A 23,766-nucleotide genomic window follows, 5' to 3' on the forward strand; every position below is an offset into this window, starting at 1 on the left:
ACTTACTGTGACCCCGAACCGGGTCCCTGCAGTACAGGCCCTTAGCACCATGCTGGGGCACTGGGGTCAGTGCTGACTCAGACAGGAGAGCTGGGTCTGTGCTGAAAGCTTCCCAGCCCGATCCCTGCAGCACAGACAGTGACGTGATGGATGAGGGTTACCTGAGCACTTGACACCAGCATCTTCTCCATGGTGACAGTTATTGTCTCCCCAAGGCCGAGCCCTGCAATCGGAGAGGGCAGCTTCTGTCCCTGTGCAGTTGACGTCATCCAGTCAGATACGGTCAGCTCCTTGCCCAAAATGAGCCCCGGCGGGGGCTGATAACGCCGTCCCACAGCCCAGCTGCCTGCACACAACTGTGGCATCCTGTAAGTTCCAGCTGTCATCAAACACGGTTCCCCACTTCTTGTTTATAAAACACCTTGACTCTCCCAATGCAGTGACTCGAACCATTCACCAATCGGACCTGAGCCACTTCTGAGATGCCATAGCTCCCTGAAAACGTCGCCCAGAGTCCATCCCCCTGAGAACTGCCTGGAGCGCAGTGAAAGCTGAAGCAAATACCTGCCCCTGCGGTTCCTCCTGACTTGCCACGACTGACTTGGCAACATCATTTTGTGGCAGCCATTGCTGCAGTGGGGTCTAGTGCTGCCGGCACAGGACCAGTCTCAGATGAGTGATGGCAGAGCTGGGCTGACAGCTGTGTCCTCACAGAGGGGCGGCAACTCTGGGATACAGAGACTGGCTTGCTGATGAATATCAGAAACCCTAACTTGTATCTGCCTATTTCCAACATGCGACACAGATCCTGGACTAGAATTAACAGTTCCCTGACTGGACTGGTCAGAGGAATAGCTACAATGCAGAGATTTGACATAGCCCGATCTTCTCAGTGTGCCTATCGGGCAGCAATACAGACAGTCACATATGGTGGAGGAGAGCCCAGTTAAAAGACTGGACCTTGAGGATGCACAGTCAGATGGCTGAACAAGCTAGTGGTAAGCAAGGTTGGAATGAGCTCTCCCTTGACAGCTAGTCATGAGCAGGGGAGGGGGAAAGTCTTCAGGACCAGACAGTATTTCCATTAACACACCCACCCTGCCTAGGTATCCAGCAAATAGCTGTGTTGGCTGATGCTTGGTTAAAAATCACTGTAGTAATTGAATGCAGGGGTAGTGAAATGTTGTTGTCCTGATTCTCTGAGTAAAGGGCAGCAGAAATGTGCTCAGCTTGCCCACAGCTGAACCCACTAACCAAAGGGCTCAGACACTAAACCCCTATCAAGAGTGAGAGGGGGTGGAGATGATGTGTGGGCTGTGTGTAAGAGGTCTAGGCATGGTTTAATCTGCCCCTCCCCACTCTTCAAAGATAGAGCTAATTAAGGCTCCATTAGGAGTCTTTTTGGTTTAAGCGATTGCTAGAGCTGAAATCACCTGCTGTGAGACAGTGTTTCTGCCCAGCCTGCTTCAGCACTGAGGTTTCCTCAATAAGAGCTGATAGTTACTGAGAGCTGGGTGGAGACTCAGGAGAGCAACCTGCAGAGGTCACAATAGAGAGGCAGGGGGCAGCAGAATCATGGAATCACAGAAGATTAGGGTTGGAAGAGACCTCAGGAGGTCATCTAGTCCAACCCCCTGCTCAAAGCAGGACCAGTACCGACTAAGCCCTGGTCTACACTAGGAGTTTAGGTCGAATTTAGCAGCGTTAAATCGAAGTAAACCTGCACCCATCCACACGATGAAGCCCTTTTTTTTTTACTTAAAGGGCTCTTAAAATCGATTTCCTTACTCCATGCCTGACAAGTGGATTAGCGCTTAAATCGGCCTTGCCGGGTCAAATTTGGGGTACTGTGGACACAATTAGATGGTATTGGCCTCCGGGAGCTATCCCAGAGTGCTCCATTGTGACTGCTCTGGACAGCACTCTCAACTCAGATGCACTGGCCAGGTAGACGGGAAAAGCCCACTAACTTTTTAATTTCAATTTCCTGTTTGGCCAGCGTGGCAAGCTGCAAGTGACTGTGCAGAGCTCATCAGCAGAGGTGAGCATGATGGAGTCCCAGAATCGCAAAAGAGCTCCAGCATGGACTGAACGGGAGGTACGGGATCTGATCGCTGTATGGGGAGAGGAATCCGTGCTATCAGAACTCCGTTCCAGTTTTCGAAATGCCAAAACATTTGTCAAAATCTCTCAGGGCATGAAGGACAGAGGCCATAACAGGGACCCGAACCAGTGCCCCGTGAAACTTAAGGAGCTGAGGCAAGCCTACCAGAAAACCAGAGGCGAACGGCCGCTCCGGGTCAGAGCCCCAAACATGCCGCTTCTATAATGAGCTGCATGCCATTTTAGGGGGTTCAGCCACCACTACCCCAGCTGTGTTGTTTGACTCCTTCAATGGAGATGGAGGCAACACGGAAGCAGGTTTTGGGGATGAGGAAGATAGCTCACAGCAAGCAAGCGGAGAAACCGGTTTTCCCGACAGCCAGGAACTGTTTCTCACCCTGGAGCTTTTATGGACCTGGACCTGGAGAAGGGACCTTCGGTGAGTGTACCTTTTAAAATACTATACATGGTTTAAAAGCAAGCATGTGTAATGATTAATTTGCCCTGGCATTCGCAGCTCTCCTGCATGTACTCCCAAAGCCTTTGCAAAAGGTTTCTGGGGAGGGCAGCCTTACTGCGTCCTCCATAGTAGGACACTTTACCACTCCAGGCCAGTAGAACGTACTCGGGAATCTTTGTACAACAAAGCATTGCAGTGTATGTTTGCTGGCGTTCAAACATCATCCGTTCTTTATCTCTCTGTGTTATCCTCAGGAGAGTGATATCATTCATGGTCACCTGGTTGAAATAGGGTGCTTTTCTTCAGGGGACACTCAGAGGTGCCCGTTCCTGCTGGGCTGTTTGCCTGTGGCTGAACAGAAATGTTCCCCGCTGTTAGCCACAGGGAGAGGGGAGGGGTTAGCCATGCAGTGGGAGGAGGCAAATTGCGACCTTGGAACAAAAGCACATGTGCTATGTATGTAATGTTAACAGCAAGGTTTACCGTGAAAGAGTGTACCCATTGTTCTATAAAATGTGTCTCTTTAAATACCACTGTCCCTTTTTTTTTCTCCACCAGGTGCATGTGTTTCAATAATCACAGGATCTTCTCCTTCCCAGAGACTAGTGAAGATTAGAAAGAGAAAAAAACGCACTCGCAATGAAATGTTCTCCGAGCTCATGCTGTCCTCCCACACTGACAGAGCACAGATGAATGCGTGGAGGCAGACCATGTCAGAGTGCAGGAAAGCACAAAATGACCGTGAGGAGAGGTGGCGGGCTGAAGAGAGTAAGTGGCGGGCTGAAGACAGGGCTGAAGCTCAAATGTGGCGGCAGCGTGATGAGAGGAGGCAGGATTCAATGCTGAGGCTGCTGCAGGACCAAACCAGTATGCTCCAGTGTATGGTTGAGCTGCAGCAAAGGCAGTTGGAGCACAGACTGCCACTACAGCCCCTGTGTAACCAACCGCCCTCCTCCCCAAGTTCCAAAGCCTCCTCACCCAGACGCCCAAGAACGTGGTGGGGGGGCCTCCGGCCACCCAGCCACTCCACCCCAGAGGACTGCCCAAGCATCAGAAGGCTGGCATTCAATAAGTTTTAAACTTTTAAAGTGCTGTGTGGCCTTGTCCTTCCCTCCTCCACCATCCCTCCTGGTGCTTCTCTCCTCCACCACCCCTCCTGGGCTACCTTGGTAGTTATCCCCCTATTTGTGTGATTTAATAAAGAATGCATGAATGTGAAGCAACAATGACTTTATTGCCTCTACAAGTGGTGATCGAAGGGTGGTGGGGGTAGGTGGTTAGCTTACAGGGAAGTAGAGTGAACCAAGGGGTGGGGGGTTTCATCAAGGAGAAACAAACAGAACTTTCACACCGTAGCCTGGCCAGTCATGAAACTGGTTTTCAAAGCTTCTCTGATGTGCACTGCGCCCTCCTGTGCTCTTCTAACCGCCCTGGTGTCTGGCTGTGCAAAACCAGCAGCCAGGCAATTTGCCTCAACCTCCGACCCCGCCATAAACGTCTTTCCCCTTACTCTCACAGATATTGTGGAGTGCACAAGAAGCAGTAATAATAGTGGGAATATTGGTTTCGCTGAGGTCTAACCGAGTCAGTAAACTGCGCCAGTGCGCCTTTAAACGTCCAAATGCACATTCTACCACCATTCTGCACTTGCTCAGCCTGTAGTTAAACAGATCCTGACTACTAATGGGGGCGGGCATTAGGGTGTCCGTTTGTTTGTGTCAGGGAAGCCTGGCTGTTTAAAAATAGCCAGAGCTTCGCAAAGCAGCTGAGCGGCGGCGAACCAGCTGAGCAGCGGGGGACAGCAGAGCAGCTCACAGCAGGAGTTTGCCTGGGACTGGTAAGTATCCGAGTGTGTGTGTGTTTGCTTGCTGAGGAAGTATCCGAGCGTGTGTTTGCTGGGAGGGCAGTGTGAGAGCCTGAGTGAGTGTCTGATTGGCTGCTAGCCTGCAGGGGGTGGGCATTAGGGTGTCCGTTTGTTTGTGTCAGGGAAGCCTGGCTGTTTAAAAATAGCCAGAGCTTCAGGAACCAGCTGAGCAGCGGCGAACCAGCTGAGCAGCGGGGGACAGCAGAGCAGCTCACAGCAGGAGTTTGCCTGGGAGTTCGCCTGGAGTGAGCCCAGTGAGGCTTACGTCTTGCAAACTGCTCTGAGGAAGCTCATAGTAGGAAGGTGATATGGAAGTGGGGGGGGGTTCAGCTGTTGTGACCTGCACTGGATGTGCCATGTTTGTCTTTCTTCCACAGGACAGAAGCGACTTTGTCTGTACAAAGTGCAAGCTGGTCTCCATATTGGAAGAGAAGATTGAAGGTCTGGAGCAACAGATAACAACCCTGCGTTGCATACGAGAAACTGAGGATTTTCTGGACAAAACTCAGGATATCCTTCTAGGGGCACAAAGCTCTAAAGATATAGAGCAGGTTGCACAGAGGAGCCAAGAGGCCAGTGAAGAAGCTTGGCAACATGTGACCTCCAGAAGAGGTAAGCGGAATGTCCGGGTTCCAGTAACACAGACACAGGTAACTAACCGCTTTCATGTTCTCTCCACAGGTACCGTTGCGGAGAGTGGACCAGATGATATGTCTGAGGCGAGAAAGCAGAAGGAGACTCCGCTGGTTGGAAGGCATGAGATGCGATGTCCTGAGGTTGGGGGTTCCACGATCACCACTCCCAAGAGAAGGAGGCGGGTGGTGGTGGTCGGGGACTCTCTCCTCCGGGGGTCTGAGTCATCTATCTGCCGCCCTGACCGGGAAAACCGAGAAGTCTGCTGCTTGCCAGGGGCTAGGATTCGCGATGTGACGGAGAGACTGCCGAGACTCATCAAGCCCTCGGATCGCTACCCCTTCCTGCTTCTCCACAAGGGCACCAATGATACTGCCAAGAATGACCTTGAGCGGATCACTGCGGACTACATGGCTCTGGGAAGAAGGATAAAGGAGTTGGAGGCGCAAGTGGTGTTCTCGTCCATCCTTCCCGTGGAAGGAAAAGGCCTGGGTAGGGACCGTCGAATCGTCGAAGTCAACGAATGGCTACGCACGTGGTGTCGGAGAGAAGGCTTTGAATTCTTTGACCATGGGATGGTCCTCAATGAAGGAGGAGTGCTGGGCAGAGATGGGCTCCATCTTACGAAGAGAGGGAAGAGCATCTTTGCCAGCAGGCTGGCTAACCTAGTGAGGAGGGCTTTAAACTAGGTTCACCGGGGGAAAGAGACCAAAGCCCTGAGGTAAGTGGGAAAGCGGGATACAGGGAGGAAGCACAGGCAGGAATCTCTGTGAGGGGAGGGCTCCTGCCTCATACTGGGAATGAGGGGCGATCAACAGGTTATCTCAAGTGCTTATATACGAATGCACAAAGCCTTGGAAACAAGCAGGGAGAACTGGAGGTCCTGGTGATGTCAAGGAACTATGACGTGATTGGAATAACAGAGACTTGGTGGGATAACTCACATGACTGGAGTACTGTCATGGATGGTTATAAACTGTTCAGGAAGGACAGGCAGGGCAGAAAAGGTGGGGGAGTAGCACTGTATGTAAGGGAACAGTATGACTGCTCAGAGCTCCGGTACGAAACTGTAGAAAAACCTGAGTGTCTCTGGATTAAGTTTAGAAGTGTGTGCAACAAGAGTGATGTAGTGGTGGGAGTCTGCTATAGACCACCGGACCAGGGGGATGAGGTAGATGAGGCTTTCTTCCGGCAGCTCACGGAAGCTACTAGATTGCATGCCCTGATTCTCATGGATGACTTTAATTTTCCTGATATCTGCTGGGAGAGCAATACAGCAGTGCATAGACAATCCAGGAAGTTTTTGGAAAGTGTAGGGGACAATTTCCTGGCGCAAGTGCTAGAGGAGCCAACTAGGGGGGGCGCTTTTCTTGACCTGCTGCTCACAAACTGGGTAGAATTAGTGGGGGAAGCAAAAGTGGATGGGAATCTGGGAGGCAGTGACCATGAGTTGGTTGAGTTCAGGATCCTGATGCAGGGAAGAAAGGTAAGCAGCAGGATACGGACCCTGGACTTCAGGAAAGCAGACTTCGACTCCCTCAGGGAATGGATGGCCAGGATCCCCTGGGGGACTAACATGAAGGGGAAAGGAGTCCAGGAGAGCTGGCTGTATTTCAAGGAATCCCTGTTGAGGTTACAGGGACAAACCATCCCGATGAGTCGAAAGAATAGTAAATATGGCAGGCAACCAGCTTGGCTTAATGGTGAAATCCTAGTGGATCTTAAACATAAAAAAGAAGCTCACAAGAAGTGGAAGGTTGGACATATGACTAGGGAAGAGTATAAAAATATTGCTCGGGCATGTAGGAATGATATCAGGAGGGCCAAATCGCACCTGGAGCTGCAGCTAGCAAGAGATGTCAAGAGTAACAAGAAGGGTTTCTTTAGGTATGTTGGCAACAAGAAGAAAGCCAAGGAAAGTGTGGGCCCCTTACTGAATGAGGGAGGCAACCTAGTGACAGAGGATGTGGAAAAAGCTAATGTACTCAATGCTTTTTTTGCCTCTGTCTTCACTAACAAGGTCAGCTCACAGACTGCTGCGCTGGGCATCACAAAATGGGGAAGAGATAGAGGTGGTTAGGGACTATTTAGAAAAGCTGGACGTGCACAAGTCCATGGGGCCGGACGAGTTGCATCCGAGAGTGCTGAAGGAATTGGCGGCTGTGATTGCAGAGCCATTGGCCATTATCTTTGAAAACTCGTGGTGAACCGGGGAAGTCCCGGATGACTGGAAAAAGGCTAATGTAGTGCCAATCTTTAAAAAAGGGAAGAAGGAGGATCCTGGGAACTACAGGCCAGTCAGCCTCACCTCAGTCCCTGGAAAAATCATGGAGCAGGTGCTCAAAGAATCAATCCTGAAGCACTTGCATAAGAGGAAAGTGATCAGGAACAGCCAGCATGGATTCACCAAGGGAAGGTCATGCCTGACTAATCTAATCGCCTTTTATGATGAGATTACTGGTTCTGTGGATGAAGGGAAAGCAGTGGATGTATTGTTTCTTGACTTTAGCAAAGCTTTTGACACGGTCTCCCACAGTATTCTTGTCAGCAAGTTAAGGAAGTATGGGCTGGATGAATGCACTATAAGGTGGGTAGAAAGCTGGCTAGATTGTCAGCCTCAACGGGTAGTGATCAATGGCTCCATGTCTAGTTGGCAGCCGGTGTCAAGTGGAGTACCCAAGGGTCGGTCCTGGGGCCAGTTTTGTTCAATATCTTCGTAAATGATCTGGAGGATGGTGTAGATTGCACTCTCAGCAAATTTGCGGATGATACTAAACTGGGAGGAGTGGTAGATACACTGGAGGGGAGGGATAGGATACAGAAGGACCTAGACAAATTGGAGGATTGGGCCAAAAGAAATCTGATGAGGTTCAATAAGGATAAGTGTAGGGTCCTGCACTTAGGACGGAAGAATCCAATGCACCGCTACAGACTAGGGGCTGAATGGTTAGGCAGCAGTTCTGCGGAAAAGGACCTAGGGGTGACAGTGGATGAGAAGCTGGATATGAGTCAGCAGTGTGCCCTTGTTGCCAAGAAGGCCAATGGCATTTTGGGATGTATAAGTAGGGGCATAGCGAGCAGATCGAGGGACGTGATCGTTCCCCTCTATTCGACATTGGTGTGGCCTCATCTGGAGTACTGTGTCCAGTTTTGGGCCCCACACTACAAGAAGGATGTGGATAAATTGGAGAGAGTCCAGCGAAGGGCAACAAAAATGATTAGGGGTCTGGAACACATGACTTATGAGGAGAGGCTGAGGGAGCTGGGATTGTTTAGCCTGCAGAAGAGAAGAATGAGGGGGGATTTGATAGCTGCTTTCAACTACCTGAAAGGGGGTTCCAAAGAGGATGGCTCTAGACTGTTCTCAATGGTAGCAGATGACAGAACGAGGAGTAATGGTCTCAAGTTGCAGTGGGGGAGGTTTAGATTGGATATTAGGAAAAACTTTTTCACTATGAGGGTGGTGAAACACTGGAATGCATTACCTAGGGAGGTGGTAGAATCTCCTTCCTTAGAGGTTTTTAAGGTCAGGCTTGACAAAGCCCTGGCTGGGATGATTTAACTGGGAATTGGTCCTGCTTCGAGCAGGGGGTTGGACTAGATGACCTTCTGGGGTCCCTTCCAACCCTGATATTCTATGATTCTATGATACTGTCCAGGCTGCCTGAGTATGGCTTCATGAGCCATGGCATTAAGGGGTAGGCTGGGTCCCCAAGGATACATATAGGCATTTCAACATCCCCAATGGTTATTTTCTGGTCTGGGAAGAAAGTCCCTTCCTGCAGCTTTTGAAACAGACAAGAGTTCCTGAAGATGCGAGCGTCATGTACCTTTCCTAGCCATCCCACGCTGATGTTGGTGAAACATCCCTTGTGATCCACCAGTGCTTGCAGCACTATTGACAAGTACTCATTGCAGTTTATGTACTTGCCGGTTTGGTGCTCTGGTGCCAAGATAGGGATATGGGTTCCGTCTATGGCCCCACCACAGTTAGGGAATCCCATTGCAGCAAAGCCATCCACTATGACCTGCACATTTCCCAGGGTCACTACCCTTGATATCAGCAGATTTTTGATTGCGTTGGCTACTTGCATCACAGCAGCCACCACAGTAGATTTGCCCACTCCAAATTGATTCCTGACTGACCGGTAGCTGTCTGGCGTTGCAAGCTTCCACAGGGCTATTGCCACTTGCTTCTCTAACTGTGAGGGCTGCTCTCATCTTGGTATTCTTGCGCCTCAGGGCAGGGGAAAGCAAGTCACAGAGTTCCATGAAAGTGCCCTTACGCATGCGAAAGTTTTGCAGCCACTGGGAATCGTCCCAGACCTGCAACACTGTGCAGTCCCACCAGTTTCTGCTTGCTTCCCGAGCCAAGAATCGGCGTTCCACCGCATGAACCTGCCCCATTAGCACCATGATGCCCACATTGGCAGGGCCCGTGCTTTGAGAGAAGTCTGTGTCCATATCCTCATCACTCTCATCACCGCGCTGACATCGTCTACTCTCCCAGTTTTGCTTTGCCAAGTTCTGGTGCTGCATATACTGCTGGATAATGCATGTGGTGTTTAATGTGCTCTTAATTGCCAAAGTGATCTGAGCGGACTCCATGCTTGCCATGGTATGGTGTCTACGCAGAAAAAAGACACGGAACAATTGTCTGCCGTTGCTCTGACGGAGGGAGGGGCGACTGACGACATGGCTTACAGGGTTGTCTTACAGGGAATTAAAATCAACAAAGGGGGTGGCTTTGCGAGAAACAGAATGGTCCCCTCAAGGATAGAACTCAAAACCTCAAGGAAAGAACTCAAAACTGGGTTTAGCAGGCCCTTGATTTCACGGAGGAAGGGAGGAGAAAATGAATACAAAACAAATCTGGTCTATTTCTTGTTTTGATCCACTTCATCTATCTTTATACATTTTGCTGGCAGCAGACTGTGCAGTACGACCACTAGCCATCGTCATCTCCTGGGTGCTTGGCAGAAGACGGTGCAGTCTGACTGCTCGCCATCATCTTCTGCTGGCTGCAGATTAAAAGAAACTTAAAAGGGAAATGACTTGGCTGAATCACACCCATGTTTGTCCAGGCGCCCCTTACCTCATTGAGGTCGGTTAAAAGAGCACCCTGGACTACGTCAACAATGGCTACCAGTCATACTGCAGTGTCTGCTGCCAAAAGCAATAAACTGTTGCTGTATAGCAATGCAGTACCACGTTTGCCAACACCCAGGAGACATACAGTGACGGTTAGCTGAGCGGGCTCCGTGCTTGCCATGGTATGGCATCTGCACAGGTAACTCAAGAAAAAAGGCACAAAATGATTGTCTGCCCTTGCTTTCACAGAGGCAGGGAGAGAAGGGGGGCCTGACAATATGTACCCAGAACCACCCGCGACAATGTTTTAGCCCCATCAGGCACTGGGATTTCTACCCAGAATTCAAATGGGCGGCGGAGATTGCAGGATAGCTACCCATAGTGCAACGCTCTGGAAGTTGATGGTTGCCTTGGTAGTGTGGATGCACTCCGCCGACTACATGCACTTAGAGCATTTGTGTGGGGACACACACAATCAACTATATAAAAACATTTTCTACAAAACTGACTTCTATAAATTTGACCTAATTCCGTAGTGTAGACATACCCATATAAAGGTACAAAAGCCTCCCACCTGCTGCCCCCGGCCCCACCCCCATTTCACCCCTTCCATGAGGCCCCGCCCCTGCCCTGCCTCTTCCTACCCCTTCCCCACCCCCATTCCAACCCCTTCCCCAAAGTCCCAACCCCAACTCCTTCCCATCCCTGCCCCTACTCCAACCCCTTCCCCAAATCCCCGCCCCTGCCCTGCCGCTTCTTCGCCTCCTCCCCTGAGCACGCAGCTCCCCGCTCCTCCGTCATCCCTCTTGGAAAGCGCTAAGTGCCACCAAACAGCTGTTTGGTGGCGAGAAGCACCTGGAGGTAGGCACAGGAGCTGGGACACAGCGTGCTGGGGCAGCGGGTGAGGGGAGCTTGGCAGCCGCAGGAAATAATTCCACAGGATGCATACGGCCCACGGGCCATGTGTTTGAGACCCCTGGTCTAGGCTCTAGTCAACGTAGTTTGATTTTATTTCCCATGGAACAATTTCTTTCCAACCCTTCTCCTTGCTACCCCTCGAATCTCTACTCTCTGTGAAATCACTTGTCCTTGGTGTCACTCTGAAGGGATCTAGAGCTGTGTGTTGATTGGGGCAGAGATGGGAGGTGGAGCTGGTCACCTTGGGGCCCTGTTCCTTTGGGAGCAGCAGATCTGTGACTGCTGTGAGTGCCCTGTGGGACAGAGACTAGGTGCTGCAGGGGGATGCTCGGAGGACCGAGGGGTGAAGTGTGCTTATTACCAACCTGGAAGGAGGTCACTCCCCCACAAAAGGCCTAGAGGGCACAGCTTGTGTGGCGTGTGGCTGAGGGAGTTGGGGAGCTGCCCCTCAGTGGGCACAGACAAGGCTTCCTCATGCTAGGGGCCCATGGAACTGCACTGGGGCATTAGGGCCAGCACAACTACAAATGGAGAGCACCCCCTACTGACATCCCCCTACCAACAGCACAGGCCCCCTAGCACTGCACTAGGGCACTGGGGCCAGCGCTGACTTCCAGAAGAGATCGTGAGCGTCCCCTACTGAGCCCCCACACCGCTCCCTGAAGCACAGGCCCATAGAAACGCACGGGGAATTAGGGTCAGCACAGACTGAGAGAACACTCCGTACTGGAACTGCCATATTGCTCCCTAAAGAACAGGCCCCAAAGCATCATGCTGGGGTCAGCTTTGGCTGTGAGAGGACAATGCCCTGTAATGAGCTTCCCACCCTGCTCCTTACAACATGCAGGGTGGTAGATGAAGGTTACCTGAGCACACAACACCGGCATCTTCTCCGTGGTTACAGTTATTGTCTCCCCAAGGCCGAGCCCTGCATTCGGTGAGGGAAGCTTCTGTCCCTGTGCAGTGAACGTCATCCAGCCAGATACGGTCTGATCCTCGCCCAAATCGAGCCCCTCCTGGGGCTGATAACGCCATACCACAGCCCAGCTGCCTGCACACGACTCTGGCCTCAGTTAAATCCCAGCTGTCATCACACACGGTTCCCCACTGCTGGTTTTGAAGCACCTCAACTCTCCCAGAGCATCTATTGAGACCGTTCACCAGTCGGAGCTGAGCCACTTCTGAGATGCCAGAGTCTGCAAACACCCCAAGGGAATAAACAGTCAGGGAGGTTCCTGTGCATCTGATCAGTAGTGATGCTGGGGAACATAGAGCCTCCCACTGACAGGTCTGAACAGCCTCTGCAACAGCCTGTTAGGGGTTCACTCCCTGTCAATCGCAGTTAACTCATGCGATTAACTCAAAAAAATTAATTGTGATTTAAAAAACTAATCACTATTAATCGTAGTTTTAATCGCACTGTTAAACAATAGAATACCAAATGAAATGTATTAAATATTTTGCATGTTTTTCTAAGCCCTAACTTGTATCTGCCTATTTGGAACCTGGGATGCAGATCCTGGACTAGACTTAACAGGCCCCAGACTGGACTGGCCAGAGGAATTGCTGCAATGCAGAGATTTGGCTTAGCCCGTTCTTCTCAGTGTGCTTGTAGGGCACCAGTACAGATGGTCACACACGTGATGGAGGAGAGACCTGTTAGAAGACGGGACTTTGAGGATGTACAGTCAGATGGCTGAACAAGCTAGATGGAAGCAAGATCTGAATGACCTCTTCCCCTGACAGCTAGTGATGAGCAGAGGAGGGGGAAAGGATTCAGGACCAGACGGTATTTATATGAAGACACTCACTCTGCATAGTATCCAGCAGAAAGAGCTGTGTTGGTCACCCACAAACTGAACTGAACTTACTAACCAGGGGGCTCAGACACCAGACACCTATCAAGAGTGAGACGGGATGGAGATGGGTGTTCCTGCTGAGGGGTGTGGGGTGTGTAAGAGGTATAGATATGATTTAATCTGCCCCTCACCCATAGGCCCAGACTCCGTGGGTGCTCTGGGGCTGAAGTACCCATGGGGAAAAATTGGTGGGTGCTCTGCACCCACCGGCAGCTCCCCACCCCCCCACCCAGCTCCCTTCTGCCTCCGCTCCATGTCCGCCTCCTCCCCTGAGCACGCCGCGTGCCCGCTTTTCCCCCTAGCTTCCAGCACTTGCGCCACGAAACACCTGTTTCATGCAGCTGGGGGGGGGAGGGGGAACGTGGCGTGCTCGGGAAAGAGGCGGGGCCAGGGAGGGGATTTGGGGAAGAGGTCCAATAGGGGTGGGGGGGCGGAGTTGGGACAATGACTTTAGGGAAGGGGTTGGAATGGGGGCAGGGAAGGGGTGGAGTCAGGGCAGGACCGGGTGGGCACAAGCACCCACCAGCACCAGGGAAAGTTGGCGCCTATGCCCTCACCACTCTTCAAAGGTAAAGCTAATTAAGGCTCCATTAGGAATCTTTTGGGATTAAGTGATCACTAGAGCAGAAATCATCTGCTGTGACACTGTGTTTCTGCCCAGCCTGCTTCAGCACTGAGGTCTCTCCACTAAGAGCTGGGGGGAGCCTCAAGAGAGCGACCTGCAGAGGTCACAGTAGAGAGGCCGGGGGCAGCAGGAGGTGAGGGCGAGCAGAGTGATGAGTGGCTGGCAGGGCAGCTGCCACCAGAGCAAGCACCCAGACAGGAGAGCGAACCAGGCGCTCTCCTCCCCGCCCCCATGGTGGGAGCTGAACTCACACAGGTGCACCTCTGAACTCTGGGTCTTCACTAACCAAGGACAACCACTGTGAGAGGGGTCACTGGAGGGAGAAGGGAGGGACACGTTAAAGGAACGTTTGGTTGCTGGACTCAAGATCCTAAGGCAAAAGACACTGCCCAACATACTCTGGGATAACTGTTTTGCTCTTCCGGCGTTTTCTCAAGTTAATGCGAGGGGATTTCCCTCCTTTCATTAAAAAGTTTTTTTCTGCACTGACACTCTGTGCTTGCAAGAGGGAAAGCTTTGCCTCATAGAAGCACCCACGGGGTGGTGTGTAATTGCCCCTGGTTACTGGGTGGATGCTCAAGCCGGATCTGTGTTATATTGCTGAGAAGGAACTCCGAGATATTAAACCCATCCCTGGTCACTTCTGACACCACTGGGGGAAGGGTTACTTAGATATCAACTTGTGACATACACAAAAGAAGAAGACCCCCCACTGATATGCAGCCTGGGGTAGGACACGGCAGTTGAGAAAGAGGACAGGGAAATATGTCGGCTGTGCAAGACAGAAAGTAACAAAGAATTGCGTGTCCTGTGTCCAGCCTTTGGGGAAGTTACAAGTTTAGGGCCAAATTCCTGAAATGCAAATCCACCAGAACACAGTGATTAGGAACTGGACTCTTGAGAAACTGGCCCTGGATTTTTAGTTTGAGTGAGCGGCTGCAGGCTCTGTCAACACCAAATCCAAACAGTAGAAGCTGCAGTTACCCAGGTCCCCAAAGTGTCGCAGCAGGGTCTGGCCCAGGTATAACTAGATGCCAACTGGAAGAGGACACAGGGATGCCTAGAGTTATATGGGGATCCCCTGGGTGAGATATACTGTGTGCACAATAGCTCACCAAAGGTGGTATGTGAGGTCTCTACCAAGAGCCAGCAGCCTGCTGGTCTCCCTAATAGGGGCAAGATCTTTGTATGGGACACAGTTGAAGAGAGATGTAAAATGTAAAATATGAGGTTGCAGAAGTGTTGCAGTAAAGCTTGTCACCTGTGCCATGGCAATCCCTTCGGCGGAGCCAATCAGCACATAGTACAAAGCACAGCCGTGGAGACAGGCTATATTCACTGTCTGGGCCCTGTGGGGACCTGAGAATATGCAAAAACAAAGGACCCTCAGAACAAGTCTCGGAAGAGAGACCTCCTCTGAGAAGACAGTGGTCTATATCTGTAACCCCCACACCCCGTGGGTGCTGTGTTCTGTCCCATCTAGTTTCACCGAGACCACACAGAGAGATAAAATGAGTCTCCTCTACAGCTTATGCGGCAGAGACTCATGCACTAAGCTCCAGAGGTCCCAGGTTTGATCCCGCCTGCTGATGACCGGGGTCTATCAGTGTCATATACCTACGAAGAAAGAGGAGAGGGGACAAGAGCTCCCTTTCACCCAGGAGGTGGCTGACAGCATTTGTCTCAGGAACAGGAGATCACAGCCAAGCCTGGAGTAAAACCCTGGAAGAACTGTGGGGTGAGTGTTGCTCTACCAGACAGAAAAGTATCTCGTTCAATAAGTCTAGGGTCTAGTCAGCGTGGTATGATTTTATTGGCCATGGAACCATTTCTTTCCAACCCTTCTCTTTGCTACTCCTCGAATCTCTACACTCTGTGAAATCACTTGTCCTTGGTGTGCCTATGAAGGGATCTAGAGCTGTGTTTTGATCAGGGCAGAGATGGGAGTTGGAGCTGGTCAGCTGGGGGCCCTGTTCCTTTCGGAGCAGTGGATCTGTGACTGCTGTGAATGCCCAGTGGGACAGGGGCTGGGTGCCGCAGGGGGACACTTGGAGGGCTGGGGGCTGGAGTTTGCCTATCATCAACCTGGAGAGAGGCCACCCCACAAGGCCTAGAGGGCACGACTTGTATGGCCTGAGTCCAAGGGAGTCGAGGAGCTTCCCCCCAGTGGGCACAGACAAGGCTTCCTCATGCCAGGGGCCCTTGGCACCGCACTGGGGAACTGGGGCCAGCACTGCCTTCAAAGGAAGAGTGCCCCCTACTGAGTCCCCCCCACACTCCCTACAGCACAAGCCCATAGAACACACAAGGGAATTAGGCTCAGTACAGACTGTGAAAGGCGAGCGCCCCCTACTGGAACTGCCATATTACTCCCTGACGCTCAGGCACCAAAGCACGATGCTGGGGTCAGCACTGGCTGTGAGAGGACAATGCCCCATAATGAGCTTCCCACTCTGCTCCCTGCAACAGTGGTGAAAGAAGTTTACCTGAGCACACAACACCGGCATCTTCTCCATGGTTACAGTTATTGTCTCCCCAAGGCCGAGACCTGCAATCAGAGAGGGCAGCTTCTGTCCCTGTGCAGTGAACATCATCCAGCCAGACACGGTCTGATCCTCGCCCAAATCGAGCTCTTCCTGGGGCTGATAACGCCGTCCCACAGCCCAGCTGCCTGCACACAACTCCAGCATCAGTTATGTCCCAGCTGTCATCACACACGGTTCCCCACTGCTGGTTGTGAAGCACCTCGACTCTCCCAGCGCAGTGACTGGAGCTGTTCACCAGTCGGAGCTGAGCCACTTCTGAAATGCCTGAGTCTGCAAACACCCCAAAGGAATAAACATTCAGGGAGGTTCCTGTGCATCTGACCACTAGTGATGCTGGGGGACATAGCCCCTCCCACTGACTGGTCTGAATAACCTCTGCAACTGCGTTCACTCCCCACTAAGGCTATCAATTAATCACAAAAAGAAAAGTACTTGTGGCACCTTAGAGACTAACCAATTTATCTGAACATAAGCTTTTGTGAGCTACAGCTCACTTCATCGGATGCAAGTTAACTCACAGTTAACTCTGTCTCAGAGCAGCTGATCAGCCTGGGTGCGGGGTCACATGCCCCCCAACCCCACCCACAAGTTGCTGCTTGCCTTATACTGAGCATGTTAATTCGCCCCTTCCATACGTGGGCCTGTGTTTCTCCAGCAGTGAGGAGGTAAGCGAGCGTCAACACCAGAAACAGAAAAGCTAGAGGAGGTTCGAGGAAAATGTCATTCTCAGAAAGTCTGGAAGATTTCAAGAGATTCTACAAAGGTCCAGAACATTCTAGGAGGCTAGTGGAAAATGAATCCACATGTGGAATACCTGAAACATTTTATTTTAAAACAGGGCTGTCAATTAATCGCAGTTAACTCAAGCAATCAACACTAAAATGTTAATCACAATTTTAAAAATTAATCACGGTTTTAATCACACTGTTAAACAATAGAATACCACTTGAAATTTATTAAATACTTTTGGATGTTTTTCTTCGTTTTCAAACATATTGATTTCAATTACAACACAGAATACAAAGTGTAGAGTGCTTTTGAATTACAAATATTTGCACTGTAAACATGATAAACAAAAGAAATAGTATTGTTCAATTCACCTCATAAAAGTACTGTAGGGCAATCTCTTTCTCGTGTAAGTGCAAAGTACAATGTAGATTTTTTTGTTGTTGTATAACTGCACTTAACAATTAAAACTTAGAGCCTACATGTCCCACTCACTCCAACTTCTTGTTCAGCCAATTGCTAAGACAAACAAGTTTATTTACATTTACGGGAGATAATGCTGCCTGCTTCTTATTTACAGTGTCACCAGAAAGTGAGAAGAGGCATTCACATGGCACTTTTGTAGCTGGCATTGGAAGTTATTTATGTGCCAAATATGCTAACCATTCATATGCCCCTTCTTGCTTCGGCCACCATTCCAGACGACATGCATCCATGGTGATGACGATCGTTAAATAAATAATGTGTTAATTTAATTTCTGACTGAAATCCTTGGGGGAGAATTGTATATCTCCTGCTCTGTGTTTTACCTGCATTCTGCCATATATTTAATATTAAACCAGTCTTGCACAATGACAGTACATGTTGTTTGTTTTCAGAACTTTCACTGCAGATGTGACAAAATACAAAGAAGGAACCAAGGTGAGATTTCTAAAGCTAGATACAGCACTCGACCCAAGGTTTAAGAATCTGAAGTGCCTTCCAAAATCTGAGCGGGACCAAGTGTGGAGTATGCTTTCAGAAGTCTTGAAAGAGCAACACTCCAATGCGGAAACTACAGAACCTGAACAACCAAGGAAGAAATTCAACCTTCTGCTGGTGGCATCTGACTCAGATGATGAAAATGAACATGTGTTGGTCCACACTGTTTTGGATCATTATCGAGCAGAACCCATCATAAGCATGGATACACATCCTCTGGAATGATGGCTGAAGCATGGGACATATGAATCTTTAGCGCATCTGATGCATAAATACTTTGTGACCCCAGCTACTACAGCGCCATGCGAACGCCTGTTCTCACTTTCAGATAACATTGTAAACAAGAAGCAGGCAGTAATATCTCCTGCAAATGTGAACAAACTTCTCTGTCTGAGTGATTGGCTGAACAAGACGTAGGACTGAGTGGACTTGTAGAATCTAAAGTTTTACATTGTTTTATTTTTGAGTGCAGTTATTTTTTGTACATAATTCTACGTTTGTAAGTTCAACTTTCCTGATAAAGAGATTGCACTACAGTACTTGTATAACGTGAATTGAAAATACTATTTCTTTTGTTTCTTTTTCACAGTGCAAATATTTGTACTCAAAAATAAATATAAAGTGAGCACTGTACACTTTGTATTCTGTAGTGTAATTGAATTCAATATATTAGAAGATGGAGAAAACATTCCCCCAAAATTGAAATAAATGGTATTCTATTGTTGTGTAAAAGCACAATTAATTGAGCGATTAATCATGATTCATTTTTTTAGTCACTTGACAGACCTACTCCCCACCACTGCCATGCAGCCACTTCTGGGGTGGAACAGAGTAGCTGAGAGACAGGGCACAGAAACTGATGGGCTGTGTAGGAGAGGAAGTGAAGAAGAACCCTATCTCCAGTCACAGCAGTGGGGGATATTACAGGTTCAGGGTTAATTAGCTGAGCTGCAAATCACCGGGGATGGCAGGGGTAGGATACCCACATAAAGGGACCCCTGAGCGGCTGCAGGCTCCATTCGAACCCAAATCCCACAAATGGGATCTACGGTTACCCAGCACCTCATTGTGCTGGAGTGGGGCAGGGGGATCACAGTGATCAGCGATGGGGAGAGTCTTTCACAGAGGCACACGTACTGTTCCCTGCAGCACAGGCCCTAAGTGCTGTGCTGGGGCACTGGGGCCAGCACAGAGGGAAAGGGCAGAGAGCCCCCTACTGAGACCCCATCCTGCTCGCTGCAGTACAGGCCCTCAGCACCATGCTGGGGCACTGGGGTCAGCGCTGACTCAGATAGGAGAGCTGGATCTGTGCTGAAAACTTCCCAACCTGCACCACCCACAGTGACGTCATGGATGCAAGTTACCAGAGCACTCGACACCAGCATCTTCTCCGTGGGTACAGTTACTGTCTCCCCAAGACCAAGCCCTGCAATCAGATAGGGCAACTTCTGTCCCTGTGCAGGTGACATTATCCAGCCAGATATGATCAGATCCCTGCCCAAAGTGAGCCCCAGCGGGGGCTGATAGCGCCGTCCCACAGCCCAACTGCCTGCACACGATTCCAGCATCCTGTAAGTCCCAGCCGCCATCACACACGGTTCCCCACTTCTTGTTATGAAACACCTCCACTCTCCCAGCGCAGCGACTCGAACCATTCACCAGTCGGAGCTAAGCCACTTCTAAAATGCCAGAGTCTGCAAACACCCCAAGGGAATAAACACTCAGGGACGTTCCTCTACATCTGATCATTCATGTCAATGGGGAATATAGCCCCTCCTGCTGATGGGTCTGACCAGTCTCTGCACAAAGTGAGGTCCTGTCAAGGGCTCCCCACCACTGACCAGGCTTTTTCCACTCCCATTCTGGCGAGCTCTCACCTAGTTAGGCAGACTGGACTGCAGTCTGACCTACTGCTTCCACTAGAGCACTTAATGAAAAAGATCATCCCCCTTCCCCCCCCCACTGCCTTCATGTAGAAGCTGGTGTGAACCTCCTGGGGAGAAGATTTACACCCTCATTCCTGGGGCTGGTATTCGCTCCAGTGGGATACTGTGCAGTGTTGCAGGGCAGACACTGGCATAAGCATCTTGGTGATTGGGAGCTGAACACAGTCACTCGTGTCATTAGTGGTTGCCTTAGCCTGACATCAGCATCGAAGTCTAGATGATCCAGGACTGTGGACCCACTTGAGCAGTAGCCTGAGGGACTTCCTTGTACTGCATGGGCCACAGCAAGTGAAAGCAGTGAAATCAAGTGAAATCATGGAGCAAGTGAAATCATGGAGCAGGTCCTCAAAGAATCAATCCTGAAGCACTTGCATGAGAGGAAAGTGATCAGGAACAGCCAGCATGGATTCACCAAGGGAAGGTCATGCCTGACTAATCTAATCGCCTTTTATGATGAGATTACTGGTTCTGTGGATGAAGGGAAAGCAGTGGATGTATTGTTTCTTGACTTTAGCAAAGCTTTTGACACGGTCTCCCACAGTATTCTTGTCAGCAAGTTAAGGAAGTATGGGCTGGATGAATGCACTACAAGGTGGGTAGAAAGCTGGCTAGATTGTCGGCCTCAACGGGTAGTGATCAATGGCTCCATGTCTAGTTGGCAGCCGGTGTCAAGTGGAGTACCCAAGGGTCGGTCCTGGGGCCAGTTTTGTTCAATATCTTCGTAAATGATCTGGAGGACGGTGTGGATTGCACTCTCAGCAAATTTGCGGATGATACTAAACTGGGAGGAGTGGTAGATACGCTGGAGGGGAGGGATAGGATACAGAAAGACCTAGACAAATTGGAGGATTGGGCCAAAAGAAATCTGATGAGGTTCAATAAGAATAAGTGCAGGGTCCTGCACTTGGGACGGAAGAACCCAATGCACAGCTACAGACTAGGGACCGAATGGCTAGGCAGCAGTTCTGCGGAAAAGGACCTAGGGGTGACAGTGGACGAGAAGCTGGATATGAGTCAGCAGTGTGCCCTTGTTGCCAAGAAGGCCAATGGCATTTTGGGATGTATAAGTAGGGGCATAGCGAGCAGATCGAGGGACGTGATCGTTCCCCTCTATTCGACATTGGTGAGGCCTCATCTGGAGTACTGTGTCCAGTTTTGGGCCCCACACTTCAAGAAGGATGTGGATAAATTGGAGAGAGTCCAGCGAAGGGCAACAAAAATGATTAGGGGACTGGAACACATGAGTTATGAGGAGAGGCTGAGGGAGCTGGGATTGTTTAGCCTGCAGAAGAGAAGAATGAGGGGGGATTTGATAGCTGCTTTCAACTACCTGAAAGGGGGTTCCAAAGAGGATGGCTCTAGACTGTTCTCAATGGTAGCAGATGACAGAACGAGGAGCAATGGTCTCAAGTTGCAGTGGGGGAGGTTTAGATTGGATATTAGGAAAAACTTTTTCACTAAGAGGGTGGTGAAACACTGGAATGCGTTACCTAGGGAGGTGGTGGAATCTCCTTCCTTAGAGGTTTTTAAGGTCAGGCTTGACAAAGCCCTGGCTGGGATGATTTAACTGGGAATTGGTCCTGCTTCGAGCAGGGGGTTGGACTAGATGACCTTCTGGGGTCCCTTCCAACCCTGATATTCTATGATTCTATGATTCTAAAAACTTCATGTTCCCCAAAGACAATGAAAATAGAAGTTTCCATCCAACACATTACTGGCGTGAAATCCCCAATGGTGACAAAGTGGAGAGGCCAGGGCTTATGTACTCAAAAACCCAAAATGCTGCATACTCTTTTTGTTGCAAACTCTTCTAGTCTAATGTTCCAGCCACATTGGGTTCTACAGGAACAAAGGACTGGAAAAATCTGGCTAGAAATCTGGCATGCCATGAGAAGGCAGCAAATCACCAGAGAGCATTCATTCCGTAGGTGGAAAGAGCTTGAGATGAGACTAAGGTTAAAGGCCACCATAGATGATCAGCATCGAGAGAAGATTGCATCAGAGTCTCTTTACTGGCAAAATGTTCGGAAAAGGCTCATTGCCATTGTGAGAATGCTTGCTACCCAAAACCTAGCACTGCTTGGCACTTCAGATCCGCTGTATGTGCCAGACAATGGAAACTTCCTTAACACTGTGGAGCTGATGCCTGAGTTTGATGCTGTACTCCAGGAGTATCTAAGAAGAGTCACCACCCAAGAAACGTACACGCACCACTACTTTGGAAAAACAATTCAAAATGAGATCATACAGTTACTGGCAACAAAAGTCAAACAGAAGATTGTGGCAGATCTGAAGTCAGCAAGATATTACTCTGTTATTCTGGACTGCACACCTGACATCATCCATACAGAACGAATAACTTTAATGGTGTGTTTTGTAACATCAACAGAACCTAGTGAAAATGTCCCTGCAATGGTGACTGTCAGAGCATTTTCTAGAATTTATTGACATTGATGATACTACAGGAGCTGGTATGACAAATGTGCTTCTTAAAAAGCTGGAAGAGACGGGAATTCCGATAGCTGACATGAGAGGTCAGGGCTACAATAATGGTGCCAACATGAGCGGAAACAACAGAAGAGTGCAGACACGGACCCTTGAGCTTTTTTTGTCCCATGCAGTTCTCATTCATTGAACTTGGTGGTCAGTGATGCAGCATCAGCTTCTAGTGAGGCTGCTGAATTTTTTAGTGTAATTCGAAGCATCTCTGTATTTTTCTCTGCATCAACTCATCGATGGCAAATTTTGAAGCAACTTCTGGGAACATCCTCTCTGACACTGAAACCACTAAGTGCCACACGATGGGAAAATCGAGCTGAGGTGATAAAGCCTACCAAACACCAAATTGGGAAGATAGATGATGCCACAGTTGCCATTACGGAGGATAATGCTATGACAGGAACTGTTTGTGGGAGAACAGTGGCAGAGGAAAATGGAATCACCAGAAACATACATAACTTCAAATTTCTCTGTGGCTTAGTGTTGTGACATGACATACTGTTCGAAATAAATGTTGTAAGCAAGAGACTCCAAGGTGCTGACCTTGATATATCTGGAGCAGTGGAACAACTGGACAAAGCAAAGTCATACCTACAGTCTTACCGGTCAGATGCGGGATTTCAAAACATTCTGAAGAGTGCTCAGAAGTTGGCAGAGGAACTTCACACTGTGGAGGAAAAATTCAGTGGACCCAAGTAGGCCTAAACTTCCCAAGTAGGCCTAAAACTTTGGTCAAGCTAACTGTGTACATGAAGCATAAGAAAAGAGTGTGGAAAATTCCATTAAGGGGCGATTGCAAATAGCACAGCTTAAGAAATGTAACCATAACCGCCAGAAGTTAGAAAAAAACCATTAACCGCAAAGAAAACACCTGTCAATAACAGGAAAAGCTTGTTTTTGCTAAACTCCAAATAAGGCAAAGCTACTGTTGAAACTTGCACTATATGCCAAATAAGGAAAATGCTGTTAAAGAAAGTGGGCTTAACAAATTGTGGTTTTCAGCAATATAAGCTCCTGTATTTTCTGTATGCGGCGGGGCAGCTACTTAGAGCTGTTACCCCCCTGCTCTTGTAATCAATAAAGGAGCCTCAGGCTTGGTTCTGATCCAAACAGAATGCGTGGTTAATTTTTCCACCACAACACTGAAGCTATTTTCCCACCCATTCAAGAATACAAGAGTCACCAAAGAAGAAGACATTTTGATTACGAGGCACGGGATAATCCCACAAGAGACCCCAAACAACAATTCAAAGTTGAATTCTTGAACCAGATGCTAGATTGTGCAATACAATCTGTTGAAGAACATTTCAGGCAGCTCAAGGAACACAGCAGTATATTTGGGATGTTGTATGATATTCCAAAACTCCTCACTATACCTCAAGAAGACCTACACCAGCAAAGCAGGCACTAGAGACAGTGTTGACACATGATGGCATGCGTGATGTTGAAGCTGAAGTTAATAAAAACACGTCTACACTCCACAATGACACAGGAGAGGCTGGTCGGCCTTGCAAC

The 23,766-nt window shown here is 49.5% G+C and overlaps 1 protein-coding gene across 2 annotated transcripts in view; it reads right to left on the reverse strand.

The window, feature by feature from the left end:
• The window catches only part of LOC140902092 (scavenger receptor cysteine-rich domain-containing protein DMBT1), a 90,039-nt gene that overhangs the window by 25,789 nt on the left and 40,484 nt on the right, over window positions 1-23,766 (reverse strand). For both annotated transcript variants that reach the window (XM_073321783.2, XM_073321782.2), the window contains exons 8-9: window positions 16,040-16,369; window positions 11,936-12,265 (exon numbers count right to left, since the gene is read on the reverse strand). In XM_073321783.2, coding sequence (XP_073177884.1) covers window positions 11,936-12,265; window positions 16,040-16,369 — 660 coding nt within the window. The remainder of the gene's footprint in view (window positions 1-11,935; window positions 12,266-16,039; window positions 16,370-23,766) is intronic.

Source organism: Lepidochelys kempii, chromosome 23 (assembly GCF_965140285.1).
Source record: "Lepidochelys kempii isolate rLepKem1 chromosome 23, rLepKem1.hap1, whole genome shotgun sequence".
Taxonomy (NCBI): Eukaryota; Metazoa; Chordata; order Testudines; family Cheloniidae; genus Lepidochelys; species Lepidochelys kempii.